The sequence below is a fragment of the Salarias fasciatus genome, chromosome 14, assembly GCF_902148845.1.
Source record: "Salarias fasciatus chromosome 14, fSalaFa1.1, whole genome shotgun sequence".
Classification (NCBI taxonomy): Eukaryota; Metazoa; Chordata; class Actinopteri; order Blenniiformes; family Blenniidae; genus Salarias; species Salarias fasciatus.
In genome coordinates this window covers 37,700,930-37,717,146 of record NC_043758.1, presented here as the reverse complement: position 1 = coordinate 37,717,146, position 16,217 = coordinate 37,700,930, and the positions used below count along the sequence as shown (strand labels likewise).

At 43.1% G+C, this 16,217-nt stretch overlaps 1 protein-coding gene and 1 non-coding gene across 3 annotated transcripts; one reads left to right on the top strand and one right to left on the bottom strand.

Moving 5' to 3' along the window:
- Window positions 1-1,360: 1,360 nt before the first annotated feature.
- LOC115399974 (diablo homolog, mitochondrial) lies at window positions 1,361-5,209 on the bottom strand. Of its 2 annotated transcripts, XM_030107639.1 has the most exons (6): window positions 5,138-5,209; window positions 4,640-4,769; window positions 4,315-4,437; window positions 3,077-3,187; window positions 2,868-2,964; window positions 1,361-2,592 (listed from the first exon to the last, which is right to left on the bottom strand). In XM_030107639.1, the coding sequence occupies exons 1-6, from the start codon at window positions 5,179-5,181 to the stop codon at window positions 2,381-2,383; spliced, it is 717 nt and encodes a 238-aa protein (XP_029963499.1). In that variant the 5' UTR covers window positions 5,182-5,209; the 3' UTR covers window positions 1,361-2,380. The 2 variants fall into 2 exon arrangements, with proteins under 2 accessions (XP_029963499.1, XP_029963500.1); XM_030107640.1 differs by lacking the exon at window positions 4,315-4,437 and having other exon boundaries at window positions 5,138-5,181.
- A 230-nt stretch (window positions 5,210-5,439) lies between these two features.
- On the top strand, window positions 5,440-5,511 carry trnae-uuc (transfer RNA glutamic acid (anticodon UUC)). Its single transcript has one exon. It is a non-coding gene; the product is annotated as a tRNA-Glu (tRNA).
- Window positions 5,512-16,217: the final 10,706 nt, after the last annotated feature.

Here is a 16,217-nt window from a genome sequence, read left to right as displayed (position 1 = left end):
CCATGCCCCCTGCCTTTATACCCGCCGGGGCTTTATTTATATCCTCAAAGAGCTATAAATCCCCAGGTGAAAGCGCTGCCCTTTTCACCAATCAATCCTCCCTGCAGGGCTACTTCGCATTGCGATGTGCGGCCGGCGCATTCAGGAGGCTCTCGTCTTCATGAGACGATAATTCACAGCTTGTTTTCTGCCACTGAGCGTTTAACACGTTAATGATATCAACAGTTTGGATGAGAATACTTTCTTCATACTCCTGGTGTAAAATCACAACACTGCATAAGCATTCGAACCCCCGCAGGGTTTAATAGCTTATGTGCCTTTATGGGCCGTGACCTTTGTAATTATGGTTACCTCATTGAGGTTTTATGCAGCAAAAATGCTCCCCAGTCAGCGTTATTCCACTTTCCTCTGTGCGCAGTGAGAGCAGCGCTGTGGCCAGAGGGTGCTCGTCCACTCGGGCCGTCTGGGACGTTTGGTTTTACAGTCTGTGAAAACAGCCTTTGTTAAACACAGCATTCCTCGCTAGTCACATTGGTGAGCCGGTCCTTTACACACCTCAGAACCTCCCCCGCCCCCCGCCCGGTCCCGTCCCCTGCCAGGGCTCAGGAGAGGTCACCTCACTGCGGTGTGACGTGACCCTGACAATACAGGGACTGCAGGGACATTCAAACACATTTTATCACAAAATGAATAGATATGCGACAGAGCAGATGACATAAACGTAAAGAATGACTAGTATTTGTCTTAGGAAAGGAACATCAAGCATGCTGACGCTGCAGAGGTCATCACTGTGTTGTGACTTTACATCGCCATCTGCTGGAGTCCAGCTTAAAAACAAGACAGACCATGGCGAGTTGAGGAACTTTGAAGTAATTAAAAAATTCAAAATGCTTTCTTGTTAAGAGGTTTTTTTTTTCTTACAGAGTTCAACAGTTGAAGTAACTCTGCAGTAATCCTCCTCAGGCCATCAGGCCAGGCCTGCTTTCATTTCTGGAAAGAAACATAGTTCTGAACACACTCTCACAGAAACGTCTCATTTCATCCAGCCTTTGCTGCTGGTGAGAAGCAGACCGGGTTGTTTTCGGTTCTGTGTCTGTGTGGAAAGATGTGATGCTGCAGATGATGTGACGACAGGAGGGACTGAGCCGAGGATCGGCCTGAAAGCTCCACGGGACGGATCAGGACACGGCTAATTTGCAGTGAAGGTACAGCTGCTGAGTGAAAGAGAAAAGACTGAAGCCTGAAGCAAAGGGACAGGACTGCTCCCAGAAACTTCACTCTTTACAGACTATCTTCTGCTCCGGTGAGGACAGACACGTCCACTGCTGCAACATCAGGAACAGTTGTCCTTTTGCAAAAATGTGAACATTTATTTTCATTTTTTAGCAAGATAGTTACAAAAAAAGAGTTCACAGCACTAAACCGAATTTACTGTGTTTTTAATGTTTCCTTCCTGAATCTATTTCAGGACACAAGTCATGCACTGTTCAAGTGATGGTTTCCCCTGAGCTTTGTAGCATCCATGGGCTGGAGGATAAAGACATTTTTCTACAGGGATCCTATGAAGCAATGAGAAATCGATATTTTAGCCTTGTCCAGTTTCCTCCCACAATTCATGCATTTCAGGTCGAAATCGGCAAAAATGCTAAATGAGCGATCGGCTCCAGAGCCGCAGGACTCTGAATGTTTAGATGAACCCAGAGACGTTTATGGAGCCACAGCAGTGACCCGTCTGGAGGGAGAATGAACCAGCTCTTTCAACTGGACACCACAGCCACGCCATCCTCTCCGCCAGCGTCTAACACATTCTTTAATTTGACATCAAACACAGGAACCCACTTAGCGTAGAGAGTCAACTCTACAGCAGCGAACTCAGCTTATTGATCCTGGTTACTTTTAGTTGACCAGTAATAGATAAAAGCTCCATTTATTAAAAAAAAAAAAAGAAAAAGAAATTGACATTAGGTTCTAATGTAGTAAATGTGTCCACATGCCCATTTCTCACTGAGAGGACTACCTCTGTTCCAACAAGCAGACACAAAATGAACAATCTCGCTGTATTTTTACTGCATTTTGTTTTCATTCAAATAAAATTTGACAAAAGGCAACAAAACAAAGTAAATCAAGGTGAAAGTCCCACAGCGGAGACACGATATAACCCACTGATAATGAACACATAAATACTTCTGCAACACTTTAACACAAGCTGTGAAAGCTGAACATGTTCATTTGACCTGGATCACTTTATGTGCAGATGTAATCACACCCACATGAACATGACAGAGAATGAGCCGATCACACTCCAGCGTAAACAACAAGCAGAACAGCCTATCAACACGACGCAAACTGATTGTTTTTGGACACATGTAGGACATCCGGATCAATCCTCTCTCAGATAAGCGTCAGGGATGTCCTCCTCCTCGCCGCCGCTGCTCTCCATGGACGCGGCATATTGTGCCATGCGTTCGATCTCCATCACCTTGGTTTCGGCTAACTTCTGGTCTGCGTCGCGGGAGAGTTTCCGCGCCTCGTCCACCTGCGTCTGAGCCACCTGAATGTTTGTCCTGGCCGTGATGGACGCATGCTCTGCACCTGGAGAACACACAGCGACGAGAAGGGGGTTGAAAGCCATGAGGCCCGGGCATTAGGCAGGCGCTCTCGTCTATCATCCTCACTTTGTTGCACACAAAGCTCCGCAGAGTGACGCTAAATGATCTGCGCCATGTGGACAGAGTCACACTGACAGTCCGCTGAATAGAAACGGACACAAACAAGACATCAAGAAGCTGAGTCACCGCTAAAGACTTTCATCTGCCACTGCAGGAGCGATAAGTCAGGCCCACGCCCGGACACGGTCTCTCACGCACCTGACGTGTACGCCGCCTCGGCGACCGTTTCACACAGCCTCACCGCCGTCACCCAGGTGGACTCGAAACGCTTGCATTCTTCCTGTCTGTCGTTAACCTGTCAGGACAGACAGAATTATAAACCCCGGGCCGGAGTCGGACACATCTGTTTCTGTTTCTTCACACTCTCTACATCTCTGCTGCCATTTTGATCCAGAACACACACTGACCTCGGTGCGCTGGCCGATGATCACCTGCCAGATCGTGTCCTCCTCTGCCGGAGTCAGCTTTCCCAGTGAGGTCAGGTATCGTCTCTGCAGGGCAATTAGTGTGTGCACGGCCTGCTCGGGAGCACAAAGACATTTCCAGTAAACGGGATATACAGAAGGACCAACAGGAGGAAACAATTTGCAAATAACAGTATTGATGCATTTCAATATCAAAAATGCTTTTTCCATGTTCACTATCAGAAGCTTAAACAATTCTATTTATGTAAAACTGTTTTTTCTGATCTCTTGTTTGAGACGTTTGAATTTCTCTGTCAGCTGAGCTCTGCTGTTTGGATTCACAATCTGAGCCAAAACCTGAGACACTGAGTTCTTCATCCTAAATTGTTGCCAGATGCATTAAAGTCTACCAGGAAGCGGAGGGCAGCTCAGTGATGAAATATTCAAATAGAATCACAAACAGACCTCTTCAACTTTTTTATATTTTGTATTTTATATTCATATTTTAAAAATTTTTATATTTTGAATTTGTCTTACTCATCCGTTTCAAGTTCTTTGTTGATTTCATTTGATATCAGCATTTTGAACAGACATTGCTTTAAGTTATTTTTGACATTTGATTTATTCCTTTATATTGTTTAACACTTCTGTTAATTTGACTTATTTTATTCAACATTAATAATTCTTTTTCCTTACCTTTTGAATGTCTTTTGTTTTTGTCTTGTATTTACGGTTTTCTTGTCTGTACTTGTTTTGATGGAGAAGGGAAGTACGTTATATTGTGTTAACTACCTTCAAATTACTATTTAAATAAACTTCTACTAATCGACTGATTAAAAGCAATGATTACTGCAATATCTACGAGTGAACAGTAGAGTCAAACAGCTACAAAAGAAACAACTGGAGCAGCTGCCAGACAATTAATCCATAAAAGAAGTTGTAGCATTCCAGCTAAGTTAACCCTAACCCTTATAAAAGAACATATGACTTTTTATACACATACTATACACATAGTAAATAATATTTCAGGGTAAATTATAAATACAGACATTGCTGCTTACAGGATGTTTTTTTCCTGCTCATTTCATTTCATACAAATGTATGTCTTACCCTTAATATTTATCTACATTTATCATCTGTGACTAACATTTATTTTCCCAGGGAGGGCACACTGAAAACTTCTACGAAAAGAACGACTCAAAACTGCTCAATATCAGCTCAGGAGAGGGATCCTTACTTACTTTAGAGTACTCTGTGATGGCATCTATGAGTGCCAATGTGGTCTGGGACAGGAAGGTGCTTGAGCTGTCTGTTACCAGAGAGGCTGCTCGCCTGATCAGGGAGTCGTGGGAGAGATTTTCAGCCTGCACACACACACACACACACACACACACACACACACACACACACACACACACACACACACACACACACACACACACACACACACACACACACACACACACACACACACACACACACACACACACACACACACACACACACAGGGGGAGCTTCCAGTCACCTGAACGCACCTGGCGGCTGTAGCTCCACACACTGACTCACCTGTCTGAAAGGCACGGCACACAAAGCTGCGCCACCGACGGCCACAGATGAGACACCCGAACGAAGCATTTTCGTCCATATTCCGGGTTTGAGAGGTTTTCTGGAACTGAGCAGGAGACGAGTAGAACTCCTAAACAAATCACAAAGAGGCGACGAAAATGCAACAAACAAATGAAGACAGCAGATATAGATATCAAATCAACATAAATATATATATATATAGTCGGAGCATTTACATACTAAAATATCCATTCGATCGCTATTCTACGTTAATCTGTACACAAATATCTATATCTATATAATGGATTGAAAACATGTTCAATGAGCGCTCTCACTACTTCCGGTTGTCGGTAATGACGGCGTTATGAGGCAAATCGTTTTTCTCCTCAGAAGCCCAAACATGCTAATAAGGAGAGACAGTCAGCTTAATAAACGCGAGGCCCAACAAAGGAAAATATCCAGCAGTAAATCTGAATTTAAGCGAAATTATTGCTTTACCTGAAGAAACCGAGGAAGGCTGCTCCCGTCCGGAGCGCGGCCATTTTGGTCCGCCGCTATAAAGTGTTCGTGGTGTCATTGAGCAGAATAGTTCCTCCCTCTGTTTTCACCTTTTCAAGGTATACGACTGCCCTCTGCTGGCTATGTTTAATATTGCTCCTGACATGACTTTATCAAACAGAGCGCTGAGATAAAACCTTCTTTGCGGTACATTTTGATTTCTATACAGTCCAACACAAAATAAAAAATAAATAAAGAACCGCACGTTCAGCTAGTGGAAAAATATGGCAATATCGAACAGGTCCCATATGGTCTAGCGGTTAGGATTCCTGGTTTTCACCCAGGCGGCCCGGGTTCGACTCCCGGTATGGGAACTTCCGGTTTTGACTTGCAAAAGTTCAGTGTTCTGTTTACCCCTATTTGGTCAGTACCCCCACCCACATGTATTGCATTTGTAAATAAACACACACGCATGCACACACACACACACACATATATATATATATATATATATATATATATATATATATATATATATATATATATATATACACATATACATATACATATACATATATATATATGTATATCACAGTTACTCATACATACATATATATCCTTATTAACATTTTTCCTTTTTTTTTTTTTTTCTATTTCTACTTTTTTTTCAACTGCATATTTTGATGTGAATGTGGACAGCAGAGTCAGAATGACAGTGTACAGGGAAACACGTTTTCACGTGTACATATGAAAATAAAACTTGAAGCTGAAACTTTAAAGTGATTACTTCCCTGATGTGAAGTCGTATATTTTTCTGATCTATTTATCCTTTGATTTCAAGTAATTGTCAACATTTTTAAAATGATGAAAATCTTATTGACATGTCCATTTTAGCTTAAAGCTGTATATTAAAACCAATTTACATTTTTTATTCATATTTTGCTGAATTCAGCCGGTACTGGTATTGATGTCCCGAATGCCCAAATTTATTCAAAGTACAAAGTTATTTATTATTAGCAGTGAACTCACATTTAGAAGAACACTTTGTGTGCTTTGTGTTAGGACAACAGCCCTAACTGTTCAGCCGGCCGAAGCTGTCATCCATTTGCTTCTGTCTGCTTCTGAGAGGGGGGCGCTACTTTGCCAGAGCGACTCCTGGACATGGCTCGTGTGTGTGCATGTGTGTGCGTGTGTATGCGTGTGTGTGCGGTTTTAGGATGTTTTTCTTTCCTCTTTTTTATGGTGTTTTGACTGCTTTGTCTTATAAATCGGGATGCTGATACCAACGGCACTTTATTTGTCCTGTCTTTGGACCGCGATTGCGAGTCCATGGCACGTAAACGGACTTTGTTCACAACCGACGCAGCCTCTCACCACCAACCCAGGTATGTGCACCTATCCACGGAGCTTGGCCGCCTTCAGTCGAAGCCAGCAGCATCCCTCCTCTCAAACAACATACCTCATGAGCTTCGAGAACACAAACGAAAGCGCATTCAATGGAAACGAGGATCCAGAGGAGGGATACGAAACAGACTGAGGAGGAGAGGCAGCCGGCTACCACTACCTGCCATGGTGCTTCCAAACGTGCGATAGTTTCGGAACAAGGCGGAGAAACTTTCCACACTCACAAAGTTTGACGCTGATACTTGTTTGACCAACAAACCTGCTTCTTCTGCTTCACAGAGACATGGCTATCTAAGGACACGGACTTTCAACGGGATGGATTTAACACAGGGATGGGCCTCTTACCGTATTGGCCCGAATACAAGACGATATTTTTTTCCAGAAATGGTATTCTCAAAATTGGGGTGGTGCTATAATCGAGGATTAGATGGAGCCAAAGAACCGGTGACCTGTACTGCCTCTGCTTGCTTGCAGTGGCTCAGCCGCCGTGTTAGGGGGAGGTAGTGAGTTTGACAGAGTGTTAGCCTACAGAAGTGTGAGAACAAGACTGAGCAGTGTGGCTGCTGTTTGTTTTTGTAAGGTTCATTTCAAACAGCACATCGATAATATCGGCCTGTAAGTACTCAAATATACTTAACTGATGTTCAGGATAGAGGTAAAATTGATACGTGTGAGTTTGTCAGTTTGTTTTGAAGTTTCCACACAGATACTAATTCCGTTAGCATGTTAATGGCATTTCCAATAATAGTTTGCATTCACTTCTTTGATTTTAAATACTGACTTGTTTTGTTTCTAGACAGTGATGTATGTTGTGATCCATCTTGTGTATTTGTTCACTTATATGTATATCTGGCTTGTTTCAGTTTTACAATGCCTTCAGGAGAAAGTAATAAAAGCTCAGAGCAGCTGAAATCTCTGAAGAACTGTTCTCTACAGGCCAAACTGAATCCAACATTCACAGAGGGTTGAATTATTAATGTTCATGAAGTTGAATAGAACTTAAATTTGATGGTTATAAAGTTATTTACATCATTAAAGGTGCATTAAGGAGTTTTTTGGCTTTAAAAATACATATTTTCCACCATAAATATGTTACAAATATTCAATAATGTGTACAGTATGCCCTGACATATTCATTGTCAGTACCTCTAACAGCGGTACATTGTCACTTGAAAGTTGCAGTGCCGGTCTGGCACCAGAATTTATTGGGGGAGAATTTGAGATGAATTGGCGTAATGCGCGCTCCCGCTGGCCTGATATCCTTTAAGGCCCGTCCATGCTTCACATGTACGCGTTTCCGCGTCCGCTTTGGAAGGTCCGCGCACCACCGATGCGGACGCGCTTTCTCCCATGCTACATTTTGAGCTCAGCTGTACGCGTCCCATGCAGGCGCGGTCATCCGCACAGCCTCGACAAGCTTTTCCGGCACTACAGACTGTTTATCTGCTCCTTTATTACGGATTATTTAGAGAAAATTAAGCACATACATTGTCAGTACATTATCTTTAAGTATTAAAGTTTATTTAGCCTTTTTTTTCTGTTACTGAATCGCGGGGGCGGCGCCGGAGCGATTAGTTACTTTTTCACTTCTGTCTGCAGACCTTCTCCTCCCTCCAGACAGTCTCTCTCTCTTTCCACGAGGTTTTCACTCTTTCGGTGTCTTTAAGTGGAGCCATCAGGCTGGAACTCCGTCTACTTTCACTTTTACCGTCATGTTTTGTTTGCTATGGCGCTCTGGCGCATGCGTAGACTGCCGCGACCTGCGCGCAATGCGCAACGCGGTCTCAAATTCTGGCTGCTGCGCGGACGTCCGCGGACCAGTCCGCGCGGACCCTAGCGGACAGGAATTCATGACGATTTTTACGTCACGCGGACCAACGCGCAACGCGCACCCACGCGGACATGTGAAGCATGGACGGGCCTTAAGTCTTGTTTTGTCCGCCATTACTCCGCCAGATGCTTAGCAGCAACAACTGAGCAGTATTGAGGATGGAGCTTCCAGAAAGTAAGAAAAGACCGGCTCCTAGCACTGCCACAACTCCAGCACAGACCCCACCAGGCAAAAGAAACTCAAATTTTACTCGAGTGCTTCTTAAAGAGCAAGGAAGGAGTTCCCCTCTTCCGTGCACATACATAGATGGAAGCCACAGGCACAAGTTTTTCACTAAGCTGCATTATACTCAAGGCCTGCAGGGGGTGCTGTTTCGCATAAAACGTGCAAACTCCTTAATGCACCTTTAAAGCTAGGGTTGGCGATCTTGGAAAACCAGCATGTAGCACGAATGTAGCATCTCCCCAAGGCTCCGCCCAGCTCCCACCCCATTGGAGGAGCTCCGTTGGGAGCGGAGACCACGCGCAGCGCTTCCGCGTCCAGTGCGTTCCTGGCGTAACCTGTCCTCAGCGCTTCGTTTCTTCGTTTTTCTTTATTTGCACTATGCCAAGTTATGGCACACTCACCGGTAAGTAAAGCCCCAAACATTCTTCTCCGCCATTCTGCAACGACGCTCCGTCCGTCTACGCGCGCACTGAACCAGGGTCAGTGCACGCCATTGACATGTACGCGCAGGGGGCAGGTCGAACGGCGAAGGGATTTGATTGGTTTAAAAAAAGGTGTCCCATCAAGATGATTGGTTGCTGTTTTTCCCGTTTTACTCCTGCTGTAGATAGCGGATATTTTCCAAACTACTTTAAGAACACGCCATGAATTGTTTCCCATCGGGTCATAAAGATCATTTTCACCAGTATTTAAAAAAATGTATCTCATTCAAATCGCCAACCCCAGCTTTAATGCAGCAATTGAACCTTTGAGGCTACCTACTTACTTTTATTCTTTCTTATTTTGAAAAAGAGAATATATTTTTTTGATCTTGACTCACATGAATGTTATCTCTATTGTGAGTTTTTTTTTGTTTACAATAATTGTACATTAAAAAGTTCTTTTATATGAGTAACCTTATTGTCTTCAACATATTTTCATTTTCACAAAATGATATTTGAAAAATAGGGGTCGCCTGATAATCAGAGTCGTCTTATATTCAGGCCAATACGGTAATTGATGCAGAGGGCCACATTTTTCTTGATGCCCCCTTAGGAGAGCACGAAGGGCGTGCCATCTGGTGGCCAAAGTATGTCATTGCAACTTAATCTGTGCAGCAAAAAACACATTTTTTTCTTTTTCAAAAATTAATTTGAGGGCCGTATGGAGTGAGGGTGCGGGCTGTATGCGGCCCGCAGGCCACCAGTTGCCCATCGCTGATTTAGCATCATCCACTTTGACAGAGATGCAGCAAAAACAAAGAAGTCAATTGGGGGTGGGCGTTGTATGGCTGTCAACAATAAGTGGGCAACCAACTTCAGAGTGAAAGAGACAATGAGCTGCAAGCATTATAAATTGCTGACTGTGTCATTTACACCACATTATTTACCCCGTGAGCTTCCCCAAATCACCATCATCCTGGCGTATGTTCCAGGGCCGGACTTCCATTTGGCTGCTGAGCACATAGCTGACAGCTATAATAGAGCTGTCAACCAGAAGGGGTTTTAACAGGTGTGATATCACCACACACCTTCCCAGTTTGGAGCAATATGTCACCACTCCCACCAGAATGCAGAATACACTGGACTTGTGCTAGGTAACATCCCTAATGCATACATTTCAAAACCACGCCCACCACTTGGCCGCTCAGATCATAATGTCATCATGCTGCTGCCCAAATACAGGTCACAACTGAAAACCAGCAAACCCATAACAAAAAAAAATCAAAGTCTGGGATAAGGAAGCTTCTGAATCACTGCAGAGCTGCTTTGACCTCACAGACCGGGACTTATTCTTTAATGACTGTGGGGGTGATCTCCATGCACTGACAGGTACATTAACCTCATATATTTCATTTTGTGAGGATACTGTCACTCCCACCAGACAAATAAGTATTCACCCCAACAATAAAAAATGGATTACAAAATGATATAAAACACTGCCTTGTCCAAAAGATAAAGGCTTTCTTACAAGGAGACCAGCTGAGGATGAGGGAGCTGGAAACAGAGTTCAGGAGGAAGGCCAAGCTGGCCAAGATCCACTTCAAGGATAATATGGAGAAGAAACTAACATCTGGTAATGCCAGGGTCGCATGGCAGAGTCTAAACGCCATGACGGGCCGACCCACCAAACCTGCAGGGGTCAACTGCTCAGACCCTACCTCCTTCGCAGAACAGCTCAACAGCTTCTTCACCCGGTTCAATAACAACTGCACTGGACCAAGCGACTGGACCTGCCCAACCCTGAGCTCTCCATCAACCCTCATCATCGACCAACAACTCGTGACATCCATCCCGCACAAAGTCAACCCACACAAAGCCCCTGGCCCTGACAGGCTTAGAGGCAGGGTGCTCAAGGACTGCTCCACTCAGTTAGGTGGAGTTCTCTCCGTGTTATTTCAGCTTCTCCTGAATTCTAGCTGTGTCCCCAACCAGTGGAAGAAGGCCAAAATCATTCCCACCCCCAAAAAAGCACATGCAGAGGACATGAGGGACGACAGACCAGTGGCCCTGACCTCAGTGCTCTGCAAGTGCATGGAGAGAGAGGTGGGAGACCAGCTGTCTGACATGCTGTCCAACAAACCGGAACCACTCCAGTTTGCATACAGAGCAAGACGTGGTGTAGAGGATGCAAACCTCACACTTTTAGACACTGTCACAAAACACCTGGACACTGCACACACACACACCAGGATTTTATTCATGGACTTCTCCTCTGCTTTTAATACTGTAAACACAAAGATCCTGCTGCACTGCCTTTTAGACCTTCAGGTGCACCCAACGCTGTTTTTATGGATAAAGAACTTTTTACAGGATAGACCACAGAGGGTGCTGGTGAATGGTTTTAAATCTAGCAACTTGGTTTTAAAGACAGGGCTCCCTCAAGGTTGTGTTTTATCTCCCATCCTCTTCTCTGCATACACCAATAACATCTCTTGCAGCAGGGAAGGAATGACACTTTTTAATATGCAGATGACATGGCCCTGGTGGCCCACATGACTGGCTCTGCTGCTCTGTCGCAACACCAGCAGGCTGTCGGCAATCTGGTCAAAATGTTCAGTGAGAACTCACTCCAGCTGAACATCACCAAGACCGAAGAACTGTGCTGTGGAGGCAGAAGGAAGGAAACAGCATCTCTTTTCCAGCCGCTCAGCATCCAGGGGCAGCTGGTAGAGCAGGTCCAGTCCTTTAAATACCTGTGGACTGAGATTGACACCTGTCTATCCTTTACACAGCACACAGACTCCACAGCAAGAAAGCACATCAGCGTCTCTACCTTCTGAGGAATCTAAGGACTTTTAATATCAGCAAGGACATTTTACTCTGGTTTACCGTTCACTCATTGAACCCATTCTCACATTCAACATCACATCCTGGTTCAACTTGCTCACCACCAAAAACAAGACCAGACTCTCCCGTATAATACATCAGGCCAGCAAAATATGTGGTTCACTACACACCCCGCTGTCTGAACTGTACAACCGCTCTGTGATCAGGAAGGCCACTCTGATCACAGAGGACCCCGTCCGTCCCCTTCACCGCTCATTCCAGCTTCTGCCATCAGGCAGAAGGTACAAAGTCCCACTGGCCCGGAAAAACACTTACAAAAAACTTTTCATTCCATCTGCTGTAACCATCCTGAACAACTTCAATTGATGCACTGCACACTTCTTACACTTTTAAACACTTTATTCATTTTTATTGTGTAAATGTGTCTTGAATGGGAAAGTGTGAAAGTGTTTGTGAGCCTGTCAAAGAAGAATTTCTGTCACCATTGGCGAAAGACAACAAAGTATTCTATTCTATTCTATTCTATTCTATTCTATTCTATTCTATTCTATTCTTGCTTGTTTCATTTGTTAGTCAGTAAAGAGATTTCAAGTCAATATAGTCAAATATGGCGTACATGCTATAAAGCCACTAACCCCTGATCTATCTGGTTTTTTAGTGTGTCTGAAATATCTTACTGGAGTAACTTTTAGAAAAATCCCACTTCAAAGGTTAGTCATATTCTACTATTTAGCTACTATGTGTATGATTTGTCATTATTTTCCTGGACGGTCTCCTCTTCTTCCATCTGGGAATGAACTTTGGTGGAAAATAAATGCTTTTTTTACAATTTCCTATTTAAACCAATGCGATGCAAACAGATCTATTGTTTACATCACAGATTAAATCAAGTTACATTTATTTCTCAGATTTATTTTTCTCAGTGCTGCTTGTATTTTGACTTTGGGGGATTTCTGTGTTGAGTTTGCATGTTCTTTCTGTTCTTAACAATACCCTATACGTATGTGTGACAATTACAAGAACTATTGTATCAAAATTTGTTTTTACAAGTACAACCTTTAATATTCTTTGTTGTATTTGGTCATGCTTCTTTAGATATGTATATTGTATTTTGTCCTGTGGCTTCGAGTCAGCAGTGAAATCATTGTTGTTCCACAATGGTTCGTTTTTTTTTTTCATTACACAAAAAAGGAAAAAGACTTTTCAGTCATAAATCTGAAACAGAATGTAAGTTTGGTGGTGTTTTGTCAGATTGTTTTCCAATAGTAACTCATGCAGTCATTAGCAAACAGTCAACAGAGCAGTCTTTACATATTTAATGATGCCATTAACCAGCCCTTTTAATTAGTGTCAGAGGAGCTGATGAATACACAGAGGGATACAAACAACTGTCTAATTATCATCATATTCATCTGATGAAACACGCAGCAGCTCAGAGAATCCCTCGTGAAGGCTAAAACTAAACTGGGAAATTGAGGGCAACAACAAGTATTCAGCGATAAACAATCAGATGTGAACAACAAGAGGAAAAACACCAATGTCACACCTATACAATATATCCATGATAAAAATGTGAAAAAAAAGAAAATTAAATACATATATTAAAAGAAAGTAAAGAAATGAAAGAACAAAGATTTCTGGTCTGGTCTGGTCTGCTCTTACATCAGAGACACATGTAATCCATCCTGTTATGTTCTGGACAAAAAGTAATTCTGTCCATCATAAAGAAGCTGAGCGGAACATGTCTGCCATTTCAGCCATTTCTTACTTCTGGACTTCTTTTAGGCCTCCTGTAACATTTCTAGCCATTGTCTTTGTTCCTCTATCCCAGCGCTCCTCAAGATCAAACAAATACGACAAATTCAAACAGGAAGTCATTTTTGTTGGATCTACAGTATCTCCAGGATTTGACATGTGCTCATACAGACTGGGGTCACAGCAGGGTAACTCCAAAATATACGAACACAATTGATCTCTTTCCTTATAACAGCATCACAAACATTCTGTCTGATTCTGATTCACTTCAGATGCATTTTCTTTGTTACTCTTTAAAAAAAAAAATCTAATGTGACTGAAGACTCATGAATACTTTTGAAATTATTTTAAAAGAAGAAGAGGAGTGTAGTGGTTTGTCTGAATACAACCTGGAGAGTTTTGCTTTACTGTATGGAGGAAGCATCTTGAATGCTTGAATTGAATGAAGATGCTCCCAAGGCTTCATTCCAGAACTCATCGGATAAGATGATCTGCAGTTCCTCTTGGCGCCCAGTCCTGATTTTGTCCACAGCAGAGCAGAGTGGAGACGTGGCCCTGAGACCAGCCGTGTTCCTCCAGCACTACATCGACACCACTGGATGGGGGGATTTGTGGAAACTTTGGTGTTGATAATGTTTTGATGAAGGCCATGTGATGTTTCTGGAGTCATGACTTGGTGACTTAAACAACCACGTTGACTGAATTATGATGAGGGTTTTTGACCTTTGAGGGTTTTTGACTTCTATATTATGTCTGTTGCGAACCCTGCCCTTTGGTGAAAGACTTCCTGCATCTCATGGACTCTTTAAATCACACCCAGGCTGTGCTGTGACCCATGAAAAAGGACATATATTGGGTTTGATTTTATCATTTGGTTTGGCCTGTCATTTTTTTCAATATTCATTTTGGCCTTGGGGTCCATATTCCAGAGGCATGCTATTTAATTTCATTGCTTTGCAGATGATGTGCAGATATGTTTGCCAGTGAAAACAGATCATCCAGCCTCTGCTCAGGTTCTATTAAATTGTCTCAGAGATATTTATTCTAGGATGGAAATTAATTGTCTGTCTATGAAATAAAAAAAAACAACAAAACTGAGATAATTTTACTTGTTCGACAAAACATCTCAGAGGGACAGGAGTGCGCCATAGACCTTTTTCACACTTCCTTTTTAGCCGGAAATACGCACTCCGTGGGTAACTTTGCTTCCGGTAGCCCTGCCACAAGCTAAAAACAAACGATGCTGTCGAGTACCTGGTTGCTTTTCTAATGGGCTGAAGCAGCCTTATCTTAATTTTTACTCGTTTCCAAAGAACGGAGAGGTCAGACAAAAGTGGATTCAGGCAATTAGACGGGGGAGGGGCCCGGATTTGTTCTTAACGAGGGGAGCAGCATGTCTGCAGCTGACATGTCACTTCTGCGGCTACGTCCAGGAGCTAAGTGTTAGCCGCCGTAAAACTGATGCTGTTCCAGGTCTCTTCAGCTGGAATGAGTTCACACCGCATCCTACCAGGGAGTCCGTGTACGGCCGCTGCTCCAAACAGCAGTTTGTGGAGCTGTCTGTCCAGGAACCGGAGAGCAAACAGACAGAAACTGCAGTGATGGAGGCTAAACTGGACCATGCTGTGACCCGCCTCCTGCAGGTAAGACACTCCATCTGTTGTAAACAGATTACATATACATTTTATTTTTTCTTATATAAATGTGTGTGTATGTGTGTGTGTGTGTGTGTGTGTGTGTGTGTGTGTGTGTGTGTCTGTCTGTCTGTCTACAGGGTCTATTATTTAATAAATTGTATAATCTTTCTTCTGAATCACCACAGGTGTTCTCGATGAGGTGGCAGATCACATCAAAGACCTGGAAGCCAAACTGCAGAGCGTTTCCCTGCCATTCCCAGCCGTCTTCAGTCGAACTGATGTATAAATAAAGTTTGATTGATTTACATGTAACACATTCTTTTGTTACTGTTCCTTTGAGGGGAGAGGATTTGAATTTAGCCATGCAACCACATTTGAAAAAGTGAAATCATACACACTGCAACAAGCACAATTAATTCAACTGGGGCTGAAGATATTTTATCAAAAAGCAAGCCATTCGTTTGATTTAAACACATATACAGTACAATACAGGCCAAGGCTATTTTCTGAACAATTCATTTAACAAATGAAATATCAAATGAGCTGTGTAACTAATCACCATGTGTGCATTTACAAGAATGTACAATGTTAGATCACTATGCAATACAGTAAAATAATCAATGTGATAAAATATCAAAATAATCATGTTACAGCAGTGCAGCAAATATTTACAACAGACAACAGAAGTATAAGTTAGAGAGAGAATTCTGAGACCAAGGAAGAGGAAGAACTGGGAGTTCAGGAGCCAAGTGGTGCTGGATGAGATCACTGGATGTTTCATGTGGACAAAGGTAAGACATGGGGCATCCACGTGGGACAGGGCCATGGAACCTGCTCTATTTCAGACAAGCCATCCAACACAGGAGCAATGAGGGGCTGGGGTTGTTCCTCACGCAGCCTAGGTCCAGCCGCCATCAAGTCAGGGTCAGGAAACGGTCCTAAAAAAAAAAGATACATCA